Source organism: Lissotriton vulgaris, chromosome 10, assembly GCF_964263255.1.
Source record: "Lissotriton vulgaris chromosome 10, aLisVul1.2, whole genome shotgun sequence".
Lineage (NCBI taxonomy): Eukaryota > Metazoa > Chordata > Amphibia > Caudata > Salamandridae > Lissotriton > Lissotriton vulgaris.
The window spans coordinates 440,893,052-440,914,510 of NC_141698.1; the positions used below are offsets into that span (position 1 = coordinate 440,893,052).

A 21,459-nucleotide genomic window follows, 5' to 3' on the forward strand; every position below is an offset into this window, starting at 1 on the left:
ATCAGACGCCCCACAGGAGGTGGAGCCAGCACAGGGGAGGGAAGGCACAGCTCTGGAGCACTTTGTTGACAAGATTCCTTCTCTCCTTTCACAGTGCAGGGCAGAGACATCAGACAAGCCACAGGAGGTGGAGCCAGCATTGTAGAGGGAAGGCCCAGCCCTATTCAGGTCCAGGTGCAGGTGCAACTCCTCCCTCCCATCTAGATGCAGATCTCTCTATTCATCACCAGGCTGCCCCAGCCTGTCTCCTGGAATCCCCCAGCCCTGTTCAGGTATACTAATTTCGAATTTCTACCATTTTCCCTGAGTCAGTTAGAATTATAAGGATGTAATAATCTAACTGCCCATTCTAGCCTATGGAGAACAGGTAGCCTTGCAATAGTAAAAAACGAAAATGGCTGTAGTTCACTATTAGGACATGCTACACACATCAGAGCATGTCCTACCTTATACTAACAATGCACCCTGCCCTGGGCTTACCATAGGGGTGTCTAACATGAAGCAAAGGGAAGGTTTAGGGACTGGCAAGTGGATGCACTTGCCAAGACGACATGGCAGTACTAGACTGCACACAGGCCTTGCAATGGCAGGCCTGAGAACACTTTACAAGCTGATTCTGTGGGTGGCACAACCAGCGCTGCAAGCCCACCAGCAGCATTTGATTAATAAGCCCTGGGCACACATGGTGCAATGTACTAGGGGCTGACAGGTAAATCAAATAACCCAATCATGGAATCGCCAATTAGTACAATAATTTAACATAGGGAGCACTTGCACTGTGGCACAGAATAGCAGTGGCACAGTGCCCAAAGCATATAACCATCAAAAACATATCAAAACAGAGGAGGCAATCCGTCAAAAATGGAAGGGAGACTCACGCCAATTATGCCAGGTCTAACAAGAACATATTCACCAGAGGGGACCTTGACAGTAAATTAAAAATGTTATCAAGTTCAATGGTACTAATTCTAGCGACCTCAGAAAGATGAAAGACTGAGTGGCCCCACCACGATTTAAATCTATGACCCTGAGATAAAACAGATTCCTCGAGTGGATAAAAATATGTGTGCATAAGAAAAAACAAAAGGGAGAGTGAGGAAAGATGAGAGGTCTGAAGGAAAATATGGAAACAATAGCCAAGGAATGTGAAGAGAAGTTGGGAAAGCAGAGATTGGGAGTGCACGATTGGAGTGGAATATGATAAAAAAAAGAAAAGTGGAAAGAGGAGAAAGGCAATGGCAGAAGAGCAGACAGCAGGTAGCATGTGAAAGGAAAGTGCAAGGGAAATATGGGAAGGTGAAAAATTAAAAAAGCAATTAGTTAGGGATACAGCGATAAAGAGGAAATGCAGATAAATGGCAGAAAGTGAAGGGAGAATGGAGAGAAGGAAAAGAGTGAGGTGTGAAGGGGAGAAAGAAAAGCAGATACTGAGGGGGAGCAAGAAAAGAGTACATCTCTGCTTTATCAATATACAGTAATTAATTATATAAAGTTGAGGTGTGACAGGGCTGTAACATTTTTGGGACTGTTTCATCAATGCGTAGCTGTGCTGTCCAGGAGTCAATAGCAATTCTTTAACTGTGTTAAAGTTGTATGCCATCACACTATGTCTTGCGGCACCACAAAAGATATTTATTCTTGATAAAAGATAATTGTCGGTTATACCATTGGGATTAAGTTTTGATGGAGAATCTGGCTCTCATGCTTCAAACAAATAGTTCTATTTTACAATCAGGCTATCAGACACAAAATCCCACTGCCGCGTATTTCAAAATGAGGTCAGACATTCAACACTATTCAGAGAGGCTTCCACGTGCACTTTTGAACTAACAAAGCACAAAATTCAGCCGAGTCTGCCTCACTATTGTTGAGATGTGAGCACATAACACCCTCCCCCCAAACTTCCACACCAAATGTAATTGCCACATTTGCTGCACTTTCTAGGGTTACCACTGACCGGTTTTCTAATGGCACCAACAGTATTTTAATGTCCTGGCCAGTACAAAATTCACACCGCTTCACTGTGTGCCACAGTCTCAGCCCAGATTCTTTATTGGTATGGCAATTCAAATACTGCCAAGGTTCACATATGGGGTGAACAAATGAGTTAAAATCACAGGCATAGGCAAAATCTGGAAAGAGGAAGGATGAGAAGAGATCAAGATAGATCTGTGTGAAGGGAGTAAGACTCTAAAGGGCACATGTGAAATGCGTGCAAGCAGAGAAGGGGCAGGCGCGGACATAGAAGACCTGGCCTTTGTGGTCCTGGGGCATGGTAATGTAGGGATTTAGACTGCCCTCTACGGTGGCCTTCTGGGCATACCCTGCTGTGATACTACCCTTCAGAGGAACTTTGCTGCTAATCATGAGGGCATACCTAGCATACTGAGCTGAAAGTGTACACTCTTTCTTTTTGTTGGTTGCATATGCATAAATATCTGTAGAGATATTTGTCTGTCTGCTTGAACATGTGATTTCTGTTAATATGCACATCTATATTGTGCGTTTGCATGCACCTGTGGTTCCACTATTCAAAATGCCAACCTATTGGTTTTGTCAGCGCTTATTCTGTTTTGCTTGATATAACAGACACCTGATTTCAAAAAGCAGTGAAACTCTGTCAAGAGAACACCTACAGTAGTATTCGCTTCTCAAACACGAGGTGTAAATAGAAATGTGTGTGGATCAGTAGAACCCGTAGAAGATGAATCATGCTGTAATCGGGGTAGTATCGCAATTGTGGAAAATAAAGTGATACCCTATAATTGCAAAATGTTTAGTGCACGAGACCAGATAATAACCAGAGCAGTACTGATGCGTGACAACAGAGGGTAAGAGGAAGATGGGAGGGGGTTTAATAGGGTGCAAAATGACAGCTGCGACAAGAAAAAAAGATTTAAAGCAGTTTAATCTTGAATCATGGAAATCAAGAGGGACGTTGTTGTCTTTAGGACTTTAATTGAGACAGCTCCATGCGCTCATCTGAAGATTGGTGGCCTCGGCCCAGCTCACCCATGCCAAAACCCAGCCCAGATTAGAACCCAGGTAAGCTCTCCATTCCAACCCTTCTCTAGAGTTAGATAGAAGAAGACCTGTAAAGTTAGAGTTCACCAACATTATCTAAATACAGTGAAAGTGCTTAAGGTGGAAGCCACACAAAAGAAAATTAAGGAACTCATTCATTTATCGCTTCACAACTGCGCCTTACACTTTAACACTTACTAGGTGTATTTACTCTGAAAATAACCAGGGCACATCGAGTAAGATCACACACAGAGGCTGAGGTCAGAAAAATGGCAAAAAATCAACACACATACAAAGGAAGGCTCTAGCAAGAATGGAGGTGGAACAGAAACTGAAAAACACGTTTTTGACTCATTGGCCATCTCGAGTCCATGTGCCTCAGATAATTAGTTTGTGCTGCACACACACACACCTTTGGGACAGGTTGAAGAGGTGTAGTGTAGTTCCTCTATTCCCATAGGCTCTGCGCATTGGAATAATATATCCTATAGATTTGACTTGGACTTAGGTCAGTAGGTCTCTATCGAATATACTAAACTTAATTGTGAGTGCCAGCTAGCTCAGAGGTCACTAGAAACTTTCTTGAATACACAAGAAGGGATTAGTTTCTGACAACCGCATAAACATGACAACTTTGTTTACCTAGGACTGGAAAATATCTTCAGAGTTGTGGACACAAGCGATAACTATTTTACTCAGTCAATTGTGCATGCTTCGTTTCTACAGAGTTGCAGAGAAATAGTGAGATAGGCGTTTTCAATAAAAGGTTTATTGAACCGTCTTCTTTCTCATGCAAGAGAGGTGAACTGCTACAATTGTTAGACAGAATGCAAAGTATAATGCGTACAGCGAGAATAGTATTAGAAAATAATACTGTAATAGCATTGTATGGTATCTAAGCCATTTAAAAATACATACATAAATAACACAGGCTAAAATACTCAACTTGTGCTTCTCAAATACGCCTACCTCAATGTACCTAACCTAGGTCTAGTACGAGGGAAGAAGTAAGTATGATCTTTAGCATAGGTTTAGTTTTTGCCAAGAACTGTTAAAGGTTTCTCTAGGTTCTAATCAGCTCCATACCTTAGAATGAAGGACGTTGGTATCTCTGTCTCGGAATCGATTTCCCAACACCCCGCAAGGGGAGTCAGAAACACTGGAGCTGGATTCTCGGCAGGAGGATGTCAGCTTCTTATCAGTGCGTCAGCTGGAGAGTCAGCTTCCTTCAACACTTGCTGTAGCGAGCTGCGCGGGCAAGTTGGTTGTCGAATTGCACCGAACCACACTGTGCTTTGCTATAGCAAGTGAAGGTATATTTATACCTTGAAGGTGTTTAGGAATGTGAGCTTTGACGTAAAGTCGGGCATATGAACGTCATGGACGAACCCCTAAGGAATAGTTGTTCATGCATAATAATGAGTTTCTTGGAGAAATCAATATCCAGGCATGGTGAAGTCCCTTCTTCTTAAGAGTCTGGTTTTCCAAGAAATCGTTGTGACATTTGATGAACAGATGGAAGTAGCCATGCCTGTATTTGGGTAGCATGGGCTATGCCTAAATAAGGGCTTGATTTCTATGCCTATATAAGGGCAATGTGGATTGTACCTATATAAGGGCATGAATCAGGGAAATTCATTCGTAATCTAAAACACCATACAACAGAGGTACCCCTGATTTCCATATAGCCTTGCAGATTTATGAGCTACTGAGAAACCGTGCATTTAACTTTATTGATTTTCAATGTCCCTCAATTTATATATATGTTTATCATTATTTAAACTACAACCCACCCATTTTCCTTAGTTTGTTACCTTGCTTGGAGCTGTGAGGACATTAAACTTCAAGGTATGCTCTGTAGCCATATGAAGTCTGTAACAATATATAACAGAGCACAGCATTAAACATAATTTCCTTTCCGATCACTTTCAAGTCGGACTTGTATTTTTATTCTCCAAATTCACAACATGACATGTTCAAATCCAAGAAACAAGTGTTTAAGCAGCCAAAATTTGCGAGAGAAAGTTGACATGACGTATGTTCAAAAATCCACAACCAAAAATCCACAGCCGACACGTGTTTCGTCGCAAGCGCAACTTCTTCAAGGCTTGATGCAAAAACTCTGTATCAATAAGTCAAACGTAATCTCCGAAGTCACGGATCTTTATCTTTATCACAACTCCAAAGGAAGTTCTCTCTTTGTTTTGCCAGTCACTGGAAGCGAAGTTCAGTCAAATTTTCTGTATTTTTGCACAGGGTCCAAGCAGTATTCATAATCCTAAGTGGTTCCTCTAGACAGTCATCCGAAGTTCCTATGTATGGAACACTCAATTAATTGTCCACTCCCCGATATCGGTGCCACGTTGATCCTAACGTGTTCCTGGACGGTAGAGACCACATGAAGTCTGTTATGAGAAAATGGCACACCTTGTCGCTTGTAATAATTTACTTCATTAACTATTGGCGCACTACATTTAGGCGTTGCATAACAAAAGAGGTGATTCCCACCTTTGAAACAAGAACTCACAACTCAAGGAGGAGTAAACCTGCCTCTCCTACCATTCAAAACATACCAATGAAACGGAACAAAGACTTCTCTCCCTTTATAATAAGCCTGTCCAAATATGCATGCGCTCGGTTCAATTGCAAGTTAACTCAATTTCTGCTTTCATTCCGAAGCAGAGGTAATGTATGGGGATGTTAGAAATAGAAAACAGATCATAATAAAAACTGTTTAACTACGCTACAATCAAGCATTGGCAAACACAACCAGTGTCCTGGAGAAAAATTCAATCAACCCGGCCCTGAGAAATAAGTGCCGGTGTTAAGCACCTGCACAAATTAAGCACCGCCTGACTGGGAGGACAAAGAGCGGGGCCTGTTCAGTTGTCACCTGATATCTGCTTATGAAAGGTATGGCCAATTTGAAATTGGAGGCTACTGCAAACTAGAACTCCAGAAGCTACAGAGAGGGAAACGGTAACCTTTTTAAAATGCTGTTTACATATTTTTTATCAAACATCTGACTTCACTTTAAAGTTGGGCTTTTACCCAGTTAGCAACTGTTACCAGATTAACCAAAACATACTGAACAGAGCTACCTTTATTTACCATGAGATCATCCAAAAGCTGACCTTGTGCAAGCCGCGCTCTTAATATTAGATATGCTAATGCAATATGTAAATGAACAGCATTAGCAGAAGCCTCAGTTGGTGAGCAAACACTGTACGAAAATTTCCAGATTGGTTACCCATCATTACTGTGAATGTTTGATGAAACAGAAGGCAACTAGTCTTCAATGAAATCGGTTTGCTAAATGTACATAAAGAAAATGCATGACTAAACTGACTCCATGTTGGAAGTATGGCAGATCAGAATGTCAAAATTCAAGACAAGAAAAATAATAATTATGATAATAGATGAGCCTGCTAACACCAAGGTCCAGTGGGTGTCAGCTCTTGTTTTTGGATAGCAAGGGACATATTAAAAAATTGCTCCAGGAAAATAAAGGTTATGTGCACCCACTTCTTCACCAAGAAAATGGAGAACGATTCAAAATAAAACGAGAAAAGTAAAACTAAGAGGTGAAGAGATTCTGCAAGAGTGAGAGAAACATAGAAGGCACAGTGTTATCGAATAAGGAGACATAAGGTTGGCATATTTTCCATTACTGCCCCTCCATAAATGAGACCCTACATATCCACATAATATAGATCCACTTAGTCGCCCCATTTAAAGTGCATCAAGGTTCCACAAATCCCTTGTACTGTAGACAAGCTCGCTTACTCCGATGGCTACCTCGCCACGCAACATATGGAGACAAAATTAGCCTGGGTAGCTTAAGGGTCCCGACTCCCAGCCCAGCGCTGATGACCCTCAGTCAAAGAGAGACCGGGAACAGACCTCTACTTTACGTAATGGTCACGTGTTCTTACGTCGTTGCTAAGGAAGCCGATTGGGTCCGTTCCTATAATGAGACACATAAGCTACTACTAACCAAGCCGTCGGACGATCCCCTACGCTTGCGCAAAAACCATACCTTTTGACAGGCTAGAAAGGATGCGCATGCGCAGTAGGTAACTTTGGAAAGCGGCGGGTGTGTGAACGCCTCTGGCGTACGTACGGCTCGCGCGCGACAGTTGGCCTTGAGCGATTTGTGCTGCCCGCCCTCGGCTTGAGCTGCGAAGCTCGTGTCTCTGCGCATGCGCGGAGCTGTCATCCAAAGAGCTGCGAGGAAAGAGGAGGAAGACAGCGCTTGTCTTCGTACACAGACGAAAGGAGGTGGCCTAGGGTGCAGGTGAGGATGATTTATCAGTTACTCCTAATGAACCTCAGATATTCGGAACACCAGTGCCCCATCGGTTTCCCCGACGGAAAGGGTTTATTGACCTTCAGCATGTGCACGTGGATTTTAGTCGCAAGTGTTTGCTGACTTAAAACCTTTAATTTTATTTGTGCCCTTTGAAGCCACTCCTATCCCCAATAACAGTCCGCATACCATGGCCAACTTGTTTAGGAATGATGCTTTTTCAACTAAACGACTGTTTTGTTGAATTAAACTATCGACTTCCATTCCACGAATGACGTTTCTGCGCCTCTATTCTCTGTTTGGATTTTCATAAGCTTGTGTTTGTGTGCGCCGAACATGTTGTGCACCACAATGGCGTGTTTCACTGCCTTAAGGCTCTTTGTTTGCAGTGACCAAACTGCTATTTGAACCTTTAAAAGCCACATCCCGGTTCTCCAAAATACTTTTCATATTCCCTTCAACAGGGATTTGGTCATTGTCTGTAGAGTAAGGAGAAAGGGCTTAAAATAGTGTCTGGCCGATGTTCATTAAAAAAAAAACGCTGTTTAATATATACGCACGTGAAATCAAATTACCTTGCAGCGTAACAGATTTTTTAGAAAGTGCATGACAGTTACTACAAAGGGAGACTGTATGACTGAAACTTGGACTGGGTCCTCCTTTTTGAGCAAAAAGCAATATTTGAGTAGGACTTAGTAAAAAACCTTTGGGCAGATTTACAAGCCCCTTGCGCTGCCAGTGTGTCATAGTAAAAAACCTTAGGGCAGATTTACAAGCCCCTTGCACTGCTAGTATGTCACTTTTTGTGCAACTTTATATTGCTAAGTGAATGAGAACTATTTATTAAAGTAGAAGGCAGTATGATGTGACCCTTGCATCAGTCGACCTATGTTTTTGTGTCCTTCTGGACTGGATGATGGCCTGTCGTGGTGAAGGGTCTAAGCCAATGAGAATGGCAGTTCTCAAATGAACATGCATAGAGAATTTTGTTTTCCTTTTTTTTTCATTAAAGACAACGGATGCTAACATTATGCAAAAATCCCTTTATTGCTACCCCAATATAAAGCCCTTTAACGAACATTAATACATCAGAAAGTGAAAGCATGTTAGAATACATAAACATTCAGACCATGCAGATGTCCTCCTTTTTTTAGGCTCCAACAAAATAGGAGATTTAAAGGAGTTTCATTTCTCAATTATGCAGGAACAGAGAAAGTTTTTCAAGTGCAAGAAAGCAAAAAGAAAAAAATGACTATTTTCAAAAAAAATTACGTTCCTAGCTTAATTCGGGAGCATTGGTTGTGAGGCATAGCTTGCGCTTTCAGTTGCACCAGGAAACAAAACTTGAGCTAATGACTAGAAGTCAGAAACGGAGTGACATCATCTCCAAGCGTGCCCAAGACACTTTTCCGCTTTCCTTTTCTCTTCTGCAGACTGTTGGCACATAGGCGGCTGCATCCACTGTCCCAGCACAATGTAGTACATTTTCAGCGGCTTCACACACACCCAAACCGGGACCCTACAATCCCAAGACAACACGAATAGGTGGGAGGCACAGTACTGGAAATCTATCCCAATTCGAACTCCAGCGGATTAGTATTGCCTCTCGACCTTGAAACACATTGCATGAGAGCAGCAAAGCTCGACCTTTTATGAATCTCATGCCGAGGTGGAGGCACATGTCCCTGTTCTTTGCTCTGATAATTTTCCCCTGCAGTCCCCTGGCCATCAGGCGAAGGGTTTGACGAGTGACCTTCACATGAGAGCTTGGATGAGGGCTGAGGTGAATGCACTCCTCTGACCTTCATATCAAGGGCTGAGGAGAGCAACCACCGTAGACTATCACAATGATGGCTTGGAGCGACTATATACCTTTAACCTTTATATTCAGTATAGAGTGTTCACCTGTAATCAAATAGAGTGATTTGAATACTTAAACTTAGCCACTGGGAGGATGGGGCCGAGATGCTCGAGGATGTTTATATGTGTCTTCTTGTTGTTAAAAATAGACTGGTTGAGAGTGTTTTTTTTTCCCACCAAAACCTGATTAAAGTTCTGTTAACATTTATGGGACTGGATGAATATTTTGGGGCCTTACAAAGGGACGTGGGTGGCTAGTGAAGCCCTGGAAAGTATTATAATAATTTCTGGCCTAAACTGTTTGTTCTTACTAAAAATTAGCTACTAGCGCTCGTTGCAACTGTAGCGGTTTCCTGGCAACGCACAAGCTAGCACGTCACCTGGGAGGCTAGACGCAAACTAAGGTCCCGGGCTGGCAGCAATGAGCCAGCCTTGGTGCTAGCGCATTTAGTTTTGTGCATCAGTGACGTTGCCTAGCAACGCGCTCAATGCGACGTTGTTAGGCCTACTTGTGCAAGGTCAAGTTTGACATGCTGAGAAGTAACGCGCTAATACACTGTTGTAAGGCTCTCCAGTTTGACAGAGGGGAACCCCCTTCAAGGCTTCTTTCCATTTGAGAGAGGCGGACGAATGGAGGAAAATCTTCCATGTCCATGCTACGCCTGCCCTAGCATTGTAGGAGGCAGCGGAGGCCGTGGCAATGGGAGGGGCACCTCTCAAGACTGAAGAAGTCCTCCTTAGCGGTTACGACTGCATTGCTGTAGCTGGCACAAACATCATAGTGGTAAGGCGTTCAACTTACTCAATATATCCATGACAACAGATCTTGTTAAGAAAATACAGAAAGGAAAAAAACATTACCTGGCCCAACCGTAAATTGTAGGTGCTTAAAAGAAAGCAAACCAGTAAACCAGATTTGAGAATACAGCACTTATAAGTTACTAAAGCACATAATAAAGACACTCATTTAAGCACATAATAAAGGCACTCTTTTAAGATCGCACAAAGGAGGTACTTATCCTGTCTGGAGCAGCGAATAAAAGAGGAGAATATCTGTGTTCTCTGGATGTTTATGGGTTCTGAACATTGGTTTACTTTATGTATTGATGTTCTTTAATGGGCTGCAGGTCGGGGTAACAATAAAGGATTATTGCATAATGTTAGCCTCCGTTGTCTTTAATGAATAAAATATTCTCCATGCATGTTAATTTGAGAACCACCATTCTCTATGACTTAGACCCTTGACCAGGACAATCCACCATCCAGTCAAAAGGACCCAAAAACCTAGGCTGACTGCTGTGAGGGTCACATCACACTGGCTTCATGTTGGGGCAGCAATAAAGGATTATTGCATAATGGTAGCCTCCAGTCTTGTAATGAAATTGAAATGTGACTGTCACTTATTACAAAATAAATTCTGGAGTGTAGAGTTAGGGTTTTTGACTATTGAAATGGCGTTTCTATAGCAAGAACATAGTAGTCAAAGGGCAGCAGAGTGCTGTATGTAGTCAAATGCAAGTTTAAAGTTTGTGAATCATAGCAGAGGAAGCTGAGTTGTGGATGATTAATTGATTGTCAAGTATTCTTTAAAGAGGTGAGTCTTCAACTCTTTTCTAAATTGGAGAAGGTTTGTTGTGGTCCTGATGAATACAGGGAGGTTTTTCCAGATCCAGTGTGCATGAATGTAAAAGGCCTGTTGACCAGTTACTTTACTACGATTACATTACTTTTTTTTTTAGGCATGAGCATATTAAGTGGTCGGCCCAGAATTTCAGGATATTGAACTGACTGACTTCCTCGTTCCAAAATCGCTGTCCTGGACATAAGGATGTTCTCTCGTGTTTACTAGCCCATCTTTTCATGATTCATCTTTGTTCTCCTATGCCGTCATTGTGTTTGCTTGCCTTTATGCAATTAAAGTACTTTTGTGGTCTTGAGGACTAACTGAAAGGAAACACTGTGCTTTAGGGACGAGATAAACAATGAGGACCCACGATTATTTGTGTATGTAGTCTGATGTATTTCCTCGGTGTAAACGTGCTTGTAATCTTTGTACAGGGAATTACCACGTTTAGACATATTCTGTGTTAGAGGCAGCTCTGATTTAAATAAGGTCAGTGGCTGACCGTGAAGACGTTTAGTCAACCGTAAATGTATTTACCATAACCTCATCCTTCTTAGTACAAGACCACACTGGCACAGAAAAAAATCAAAAGGGCGTCTTTTTGAGAAATGGTCAGCAGGTGATGCAGGTGACCAAATTTGGCGCATCACATAAGTAGTGTGGCACTTCATGTGAGAATGGTGGTGCTACAGGTGGGCTATGCAAAATTTACATTATGTTGGCGTAATTTGCATAATGTATGGCCTTTTGCGTGTACTTTTTAATGCATGACTTACTTGAGAGATGCTCGGGTAAAAACTCCTGTTGCAGAAGCACTGGAAGAACTCAAGCAGGTAGAATGTGAGCTACTCTTGTTTTCGTCACTTTTTTTTTTTTACCCTACTTTTTTATAGCAATGTGGGTCATCAGGTCAGTTCTGGACTTGAGGATGTTCTTTACGCTAAAAAAGTAGTGCAAAATGCCAGATTTGCATTTTGTGTAAATTTTTTAAAAAATCATGTAATTAAGCAAAAAGGACCGAGGCTGCTAAAAGCACGACCTTGTTCTCTGTACCTTGTAGTGGATAAGACTTGTGCCGACTAAAGTCGTTCCTGTTTTCATTCGCATTACTATAAGCCATGCTGTTGTGCTAGAATCGCCGGACTCGTCTCTTAAGGGCAGGGCTATTTTAAGATACTGAGTGATTGTTGTGAAAACACAACTGAGTAGACCTTATGTAGTCATTTAAAGCGCTTTGTATATTTTGGCAGTTTAAAAAACAGATTAACTTTCACATAAAGCAGCAGGTAGTTTGCCTTTAAGCGTGTTTAAGTCTTGGTGTGCGAGAATATGTAGGTGGTGTTGACATCCCGGTTCACGCTCGTCAGATTAGCTCTGGCATCCAATTCGATGGTTCTTAATCTATCTGCCCCAAAAGGATGAAAGGCAGAGAAAGCTCAGCTCGGGTTAAGCTATTGGGCTGCATGTTGTTGCACTTTGATTTCAGCAGCATGCCTTAATTAACTGAGGTATCTTAGCGGTTATTTAAATAATTTGATATAACGTTTAGTGATTTAGTCTCGGTAAAGTGTATTTCTTGGTTTTGTAACATTCTTTGGCGAACCTCACTTCCCCAACAATATTCACATGTTCCCTATTAAATCTAATTGTGTCATGAGTTTCGTGTTTAGGAGCACACAGCAGCTCGCTTTGATCGACATATAAATGACAAAACTCCCAAAAAAATACCAAAACAGGGTAGGTTTTCGAGCAAGAAGCATGTCTTTTAAAGCTGTATTAATGGAAGATCAATGTCCACGAAGAGCTAAGCTAGGTCCAAGGACTCAAAGCATAATATCTCCGCCTATGGTCCGAAGTTGTCCGCTTTATTCAGTGCGCATATCGCCAAGTTTCCTTCGTACTACCCTATATGACCTAGGTTTGTTTCTAATTAAACTTTACTGTTGTTCGTCAGAATGAAGAGATTCACCTCACCTTTTTTCCGGGCAGCCTCCTAGAATGCCTTGCCTTTTTACGTCTGGCCTTTGAGACAAGTTTAGCAGTCTAACCAGACAAACATTCCCCGCCCAAAAATCATACATAATACACATTCATTGAGTGGCATTTGGTCAACGAGTTGATCTGCTAAATTGCCACTCGCATTTTGCTTAAGACCAGGATAACAGCCCACAGAAAAACTACCCTATGCACACACATCTTATATCAAAAAGCAAAGTATACAGGTAAATATACACAAAGTAGCAAATAAGGCTGCAGAGATTCAGGGATCTCCTGTTCAGTATTAGTTCATATGGGTTCTTTAATTTCCTTTCACAAGAAAGCAGCCAGCCGACACGTGTTTCATCGCTTCTGCGAATCCTCAGGGCTCCAATCGGTTGTGTCTAAGAAAAAAGGTCGCTCCGCCGGTGATACTTCCGACCCGGTAGGGTCCGTGACCAGTTCAACAGAAAGCAAGGGAGTAGAGACTGCACCCTTTATAGTGCAAATTCCTGTATCGAGTTTTATCCAAATACCTATATGTTAGCGTAGGATAGTGGCGTATATCATCATTTCTGAGTCTGCCGGATGAGTAAAATCAGGCAGGGAGCCCAGGAGCTATAAAAGCGGAGAGACCGTTGAGCGGATAAACCAACGGACTAACATCAGAAGTATATGATGTCAGAACGAGGAACGCGGTGACCCAGGAGCTACTCTTACTCGGCGCACGGCGCCTTTTCACGGAAGAGGGACTTCTGAGTGACGTGTTCAGCACCTCTCCTATCTGGCATCATATACTTCTGATGTTAGTCCGTTGGTTTATCCGCTCAACGGTCTCTCCGCTTTACAGCTCCTGGGTTCCCTGCCTGATTTTACTCATCCGGCAGACTCAGAAATTATGATATATGCCACTATCCTACCCTAACATATAGGTATTTGGATACAACTCTTTGATACAGGAATTTGCACTATGAAGGGTGCCGTCTCTACTACCTTGCTTTCTGTTGAACTGGTCACGGGCCCTGCCGGGTCGGAAGTATCACCAGCGGAGCGACCTTTTTTCTTAGACACAGCCGATTGGAGCCCTGAGGATTCGCAGAAGCGATGAAACGCGTGTCGGGTGGCTGCTTTCTTGTGAAAGGAAATTAAAGAACCCATATGAACTAATACTGAACAGGAGATCCCTGAATCTCTGCAGCCTTATTTGCTACTTTGTGTATATTTACCTGTATACTTTGTTTTTTGATATAAGATGTGTGTGCATAGGGTAGTTTTTCTTTGAACCAATTGTTTCACCAGCTTGCTGGCTAACCTTTGAGTGGTTGTTAGGTTTTTTCCACTCACCCAGTTGCACCACTAATACATTGCTTCCTAGACACAATTTCCTATGCGTTCATTTTTGGCAGAGCGCCCATTGCTTTTCTGACACTAAAAAAACCTTTCTGAGTTAGCTCACAGGTCAGCCCACCTTATTCACTGGCTTTTTTCACTTTGTGACCGCACAACGGCTGTGCATATTGTTCACATCCTCTTAAAATTAGTTTTTCTCTTAAGTTGCAAAACTGCTTCAAAGTGTGATTTTTTTAATTTTTTTTATTTTGTAATATTTGCTTTAAATAGCTATTTGTTTTGCCTGGCTTCTATATGAAATGTATGTTGTAAAGCAATGGGTTATTAACCTGTGATCCGATGACCCCGGAAGGTCCGAAAGGCCTCTTCAGGGGGTTTGCAACTGTTTTGCAAAACTAAATAATATATTTAAATAATAAAGCATACACTAATAAAGAAGAACAATTAAAAACTTTTCCTATATATGATTGTCAATTACACAAGATATTTAAATATTTGAGTATTTTTGCTTAGTGTATAATTATTTTTGTATTTCTGAGTATTATTTAGAGTTTCAAATCATAGAAATTTCTTAGACCAGTGTAAGACTTGTATCTCCGGTATAAAATAGATGAATCCAGAGAAAATATATATTCAAAGAATGAAATGTATAATTTTATACATAAAGACCTGTCCAGTGAAGTAGCAAGTACAAAATGAATCATGAGAAATTAACATTCTAGATCTGAGAACATTTAGATCATGAAGTTCTGAAGTTCCAATTAAAGTTACACAACCCCAACATACCTGAAACCACTCTCTACACACCAACCCATCCTATAATACAAACACAAATAAATAATAAATAATTATATACACATTAATAATATACAAAATCATTAGAACGGAAAGGAGAATTTCTGATACGAGAGCTGCATCTAACAGGAATGTTATCTCCAGAACATTTGACATTCCTTGAAACATTAGCAACATACTTTGGAGTAACCTGAGAAGAAGAAACATTATCACCACTCCCCACATGTTCTGCAGAATGAGTAGAACAAGTGTTTCCACCAATATTTTCATGTTTATGAATAAGTTCACCTACATAAAACCAATATGAATCAGATCGAGTTTTGATTCTTTTACAGATTATTTTAGCTTGTTCTTCTGTGAGTTTAACAACAGCATTTCGATTCCACCACTGTTGGAAATGGGGGTTGCCCAAGTCTCAAAGGGGGTAGCATGGCATCAAGCGGGCAGGCCAAACTTCGAGGACATGTGAAGCATTCACGCAGTACCCTCAGTCAACACACCAGGCACACTACAAAAGAGGCAGGACACCAATTTGAGTTGGAAAATTAAGCAGTTTAGTATCTCCATCCTGCAAGGCAAAAAGGAAAAATACACTGGTAATCACAACAAGGCGCCAACTGGCGCCAGAGCCAAGTACATCCTGGGGAATTATTTACATGGGACAAAAAGGGTTGAGTCCATAGTTGAAATAAAAATGGTTGGTTAAAGGAACCTTAGACCTGGGGCCAATCTGGCGGGGCCAACTCAGGGTCTCATCCTTAGGGGTAGGCTGTAATTGCAAACTCTAATATTATGCATTAATACACTTTATGCGTTATTACGCCAAACCCCACCTCTGTAAGGGAAAACAGAACATCACAGAACCTTTAATATTAGACAGGAGTACCTGTAATAAAACATCAGGTTTCTTCCCCCCTCCCTCTAGGGAAATACGCATCAGGCAGGGCCTACTCAGGCCTTCATCCTTGGGAGGTTGGCTGAAATTGTAAATTGCATATTAGCATAATTACACCTCATGCGTGACAACGCCAACCCAACCCCTGTAAAGGAAACTTCAGGGCATCACAGTAAATCCCAACCTTCAGGAACACCTGCAATAGATCAGCATAGGGATATCAAACATCGGGCGAAAGCATTAACATGCATTGGCATCAGTAAACTCATATAACTCCAACACGACCCTTGTAAGGGAAACATCAGGGCATCATGGCACAGAATAGACAGGAACACCTGTAACAATTCAGCATGGGATGCAACCAGGGACCTAGTATTACATGTCAGGCCAACCTATAGATCAATGTTATGCAGAACGCCCTCCATCAGCGTCTCTTGACGAAAGAACATTACCCATCTTACATGACGACAGGCATAGGCCTAAATCATGGGGCAGGACACCTGCAATAAAAGGGCATAAGACTTCAGGCGGAGCTTGTGATGCTTGAACTCTTCCAGGGCCATAACTAACAATAGCTACCCTCAACACAAACAACAGGCAGTGCATTGGCATAAACTTCTTCCCGGGGTCATCTTAAGGGGACAATAACCCATGGGGCCCAGGAACTAAGCATAGGATACCTTCAAGGCCACCATGGCCAGTCCCGGTGTCCAACAGAAGAAGATATGGGGGGGGGCGAGCACCGACTTTGTGCCCCGTTGCCTTCTCCACCTCCCTCACAGTCCGTAAATGGCCCCACTCACCGGCTGCTCCTCGACTCTCTGTTGATTTGGGACCTCAGCAGGCACGGAGCTTCACCCTGAAAAGCGCAGGCACCAAGAAGGTGCCACGGGGCCCCTCCACACCCTCTCTGGACTCCACCTTCCAGGAGTCCTCGGGGACTTCCACTAGACGCAGGGTGAGAGACAGGCACCGACCCTGTACCTCGACGCTCCCTCTCCCTCTGCAGCTGCTCCTCCTCGATGGGGGCGGCCGGCGATCTAGCCCATGAGGCCCTCTTCAGCATAGGTGACACACGCGTGGCTCTCCTCAGCACATGAGGGCCCTGTCCTCTGCACCACTTGGCCGGTCCTCTCTTTGTCAGGGCTCCCTCTGCACCCGGGGGCCCTGCAACGGCGTGGAAGCATGCGGGGGCTCTCTCAAAGCATGAGAGCTCCTGGGCGGTGATTCCCTCACAGCGTTGTCATCCGGGTTCCTCCCGGTGTCTCCTCCGGCCTCACCGAGGGCACAGACCGGCGGGGTGGCCTCCCGCTCCGGTCGCTCTTGCTCCGGCGCTTCACCCGGGTCCTCCGCCTTCCACACGGGTACCCAGGGCTTAGACTCGGCTCCCTTCCGCCTTCCGCGTTACCTGGGCCAGCAGCCAATCAATGCGCGGCGTTGGCGGGGGCGGGCCAATGACGCGGCCGGACGCCCCCGTCACCTGACGTGAGGGACGCGGCCTCAGGCCTAGCGCGGACCCTTCTTCACTTTGGCGGCCCTCTCCTGGTACCGGGGGCCGCCGCAACGATATCCACCACAGTGGGGGGGTCCCACACACGCCGGGCTGCGGCGGTGATTCCCAGAGGCGATAAGGGGTAGGCTCCCTTGTAATTAATTAATTATATAGCGGACAGCGCGCCGAACCGAGGGTAGGCTCCTCAGCGCTATTCCTCCTCACAGTTTCCTCAGCGCCCGCACAGCGCGATTCTCCTCAGCAGATGGCGCTATTTACAGCGCACTGCTCCTCCCTCTGCACGCAGCCAGAATAGAGACAGTTCAGTCAGGCTACACAGTACTTCGGCGCTTCACCGTGGTCGCAGTTCTCCTCACACAACTGGCAAAGGGGCCACAGCTTCCTTGGGGGCACCAACCTCCCCAAAACAGCGCTTCCACAACACAGCGTCCGGTAGGCACACCTCACAGGGGCTCAATCCTCCCCAGGCGGCTCCACCCGGCCCAGCACTTCCAAGGGGGGCCACAGCTCCTCCAGAGGGGGTAGACAGTCCCACTGCAGTTCCTCAGGGGCAAACTCCTCACCTCCTGGGGGGAATCCAATTAACTCCTTCCCTTCCCAGTGCTCTTTCAGCGCGGCGCTGGCATGGTTCAAGATCCCAACTGTGACAGGGACCTAGTCAGGGGCCCTCCCTTGTCAGGGGCCCATGGGGACAGCAGAGGGGGGGGGGTTCTAGGGGTGCAGGGCCCAGCTCACAGGCCCATGTGGCGGTCGCACCTCCCAGCAGGTCCCCCTCCCTTCCTTGTCCCAGCGCTGACTAAATCTCTGGTGACACTTTCCCCTATTTATACCCTCCTCCCAGGCAGTGCCAGGACCTTCTAGAATGTTGGCACATCTAGCCTAAACTGGTTCTAGGGGAGGGGGTGAGCACCCTGGGTGCCAGGCTTTCCCTCCAAAACTAGGGGTAGCTGGGTAATATTATCTAGACCGCTGACCTATGTCAGTCCAGTGGCAAAACCCATGGCCATGGCATCCATTTTAAAAACAATACATTTCAGTCAGGTACATTTCCAAAATGGGGGTGCAGTTTTAAAATGGGGGATTTTACAAGTGCTCACATTATGTCAGGTAATTACATTTTCACAAGGTGTCTCACACCACTCATGGCCTATACAGGTTTAATCCCATGGGGGAGACAATCCAGAAAAGGGGGTCAAAAGCGAAAAATTTTGGGGGAAAAAGGCCAAGTCCAACACAACTCCCCCCCCAGCCAAAAGCCAGGGTAGACCGATCAATGCCTTGATGGGCTTCCCTGCTTGGGGCGGAAAAAGGTGGACGCAGGCCTGCAACTACAGGAGCACCTGCAGTCTCTCCTCCACTCTGGAACCCAATGGTTCTCTTTGGCAACCCTCCCTTCACCAACAGAACCACCCCACTGGTGTTCCCTAGTGGGATGTTTCTCCTTCCTAGAGTGGGAGGCTCTAGCCTCAGGCTTGTGATACTCTGGAACCACTCTCTTCTCTCCAAATTTCCACTGGTCCACCCACCTGGGGTCTACACCCTCAGAATGACCAGCCCTTAGGGGCGAGGCTCCCCTCCCCCTACTTCTCCTTGGGTTCCTCCATCTCCTACGCCTGGGGACACCCTCACACAACTCTCTCCCTAACCTGGAGTCGAAACTCACAGGCTGAACCGGTGACAGGGGCGAGTCCTCCCTCTCCCTGCACCCCCTCCCAGAATTCTGCACCCTCCTACCCGGAGAAGTACCCCTGGGAGTCACTTCCGGGGGGACTCTGATTACAGATGTCCCTCCCACCAGGGCAGGCAACTCCTGTCCCTGGCCACCCAACCCGGGATCTGCGCCCTGTGGCTGAGCCGGTGACAGAGAAGAGACCTTCCTCCCTCTGCACCCCCTCCCAGAGTTCCGCACCCTCCCACTGGAAGTGGTACCCCTGGGAGTCAACTTGGTAGGGACCTGCTTTACAGGAACCCCACCCTCCAGGTCAGGCAACCCCTGAACCTGGAACCCCAGTCCAGGATCTAGACCCTGTGACTGGTCAGTCCCCTGAACCACCGAAGCTCTGATTAATGATGCTCCGGGTTCTCCTGACATAAGGGGATCCCTCCCTCTGGATGACACACCGGGGCAGCCTAGCCTCCCAAGCTGGGGTTCTCTTAAAGAACACTCCAGGCCTGGGGGCCGCAGCTGGGGCACCTTGGGACACCTCCCCGTCTCACTCCCTTCAGGATCACTCCCCTCCGCCTTCCCAGACGCTCTGGCACTTACCCAGAGGTCTGCCTCCCGTGCAAGTTCCCTGGGGTCTGAGAACCCGCACTGCAACAGATGGTGACGCAGTCTTGGGAAACAACTCCTCAGCATGTGCTCCCGGATTACGGCATGGCACAGCCCTTCCCAATCCTCCACTGCTCTCCTCACCCCCCAATCCTCCAGTACAGTCCAACACTCCTCCTCAAACTCTCCCCAGGACTGATGGGACAGCTTTCCCCTGCCCCTCAACACTAACCCGTCCTCCTCTTCCGGGGAATCAGGCACAGTCTCCTGGGCTTCGGGAGTGGGACTCCTTGCACTGGACCTACACTCGCTGCCACCACTGGATCCCACCCACCTCGGTGAATCCAGACTCCTGAAACCACTCTCAGGGGTCAACCTACCCACCTGAGCTGATCTCTCTCTGGCGAAGGCCCTCTCCGCCTCCGCCATCCTCTCCAGCGCTAGGACTTTTTCAGTCTCTAGTCGCTGCTCTTCTACCCTCAGCTGCGCTAAGCCCTCGGCATGCCTGAGCTTTGCCAGCGCCAGCTGATACTCCCTCTCTTCCCTCCTATCTACCCATTCTTCTGGGGACAGGGAAAGGGATGGGGCAGTGGCCCCGGGGCTGGACCCAGTGCGAGACTCCCTATCTTCGGTGTCCTCCACAGCTACTGGCGTCTCCGCCCTCTCAAACTCTTCCTCCTCATCGGAATAACTACCTCCCAGGGTTCTGGATGGGGAGCCCTCTCTCCGGTCTCTAACCCACTGACCCTTCAACACCTCGGGGGGGTAGTCAGATAAGTCCCCATCAATCTCTAAGGGCTCTCCCCTCTTGAGGGCCTCATAGAGAAACAGGTTCCTCCTAATGTTCCCTACTGGGGGTATCCCTCTCTCCAGGAGGAAGTCTATCACCTCCTGTTCGGTGTATTCCATCAGTTCCACTTCCTGGTAGATCAACCCCATCGTGGCGAGGTACACCCGGGACACACCCTCCCAGTGGAACAAGGGGACACAATTCTGCTACAACACTTTTCAGGAGGAGGCAATCAAAAAACACAATAATCCCCACAACAAGGCTCGGATTACATCCAAAGCTCTATTTGCAGTGTAACCTGTGGCCGCTGTGGTACTGCGCAAACACAAGTCCTATCCCACCGCTCTGCCACCAAATGTTGGAAATGGGGGTTGCCCAAGTCTCAAAGGGGGTAGCATGGCATCAAGCGGGCAGGCCAAACTTCGAGGACATGTGAAGCATTCACGCAGTACCCTCAGTCAACACACCAGGCACACTACAAAAGAGGCAGGACACCAATTTGAGTTGGAAAATTAAGCAGTTTAGTATCTCCATCCTGCAAGGCAAAAAGGAAAAATACACTGGTAATCACAACAAGGCGCCAACTGGCGCCAGAGCCAAGTACATCCTGGGGAATTATTTACATGGGACAAAAAGGGTTGAGTCCATAGTTGAAATAAAAATGGTTGGTTAAAGGAACCTTAGACCTGGGGCCAATCTGGCGGGGCCAACTCAGGGTCTCATCCTTAGGGGTAGGCTGTAATTGCAAACTCTAATATTATGCATTAATACACTTTATGCGTTATTACGCCAAACCCCACCTCTGTAAGGGAAAACAGAACATCACAGAACCTTTAATATTAGACAGGAGTACCTGTAATAAAACATCAGGTTTCTTCCCCCCTCCCTCTAGGGAAATACGCATCAGGCAGGGCCTACTCAGGCCTTCATCCTTGGGAGGTTGGCTGAAATTGTAAATTGCATATTAGCATAATTACACCTCATGCGTGACAACGCCAACCCAACCCCTGTAAAGGAAACTTCAGGGCATCACAGTAAATCCCAACCTAC

The 21,459-nt window shown here is 45.5% G+C and overlaps 1 protein-coding gene across 2 annotated transcripts in view; it reads left to right on the forward strand.

The window, feature by feature from the left end:
- Positions 1-7,098: 7,098 nt before the first annotated feature.
- Positions 7,099-21,459, forward strand: part of TBC1D24 (TBC1 domain family member 24) — a 548,615-nt gene continuing 534,254 nt past the window's right edge. For both annotated transcript variants that reach the window (XM_086941292.1, XM_086941293.1), the window contains exon 1: positions 7,099-7,321. In XM_086941292.1, the coding sequence (XP_086797418.1) occupies positions 7,227-7,321 (95 nt within the window). In that variant the 5' untranslated portion in view covers positions 7,099-7,226. The remainder of the gene's footprint in view (positions 7,322-21,459) is intronic.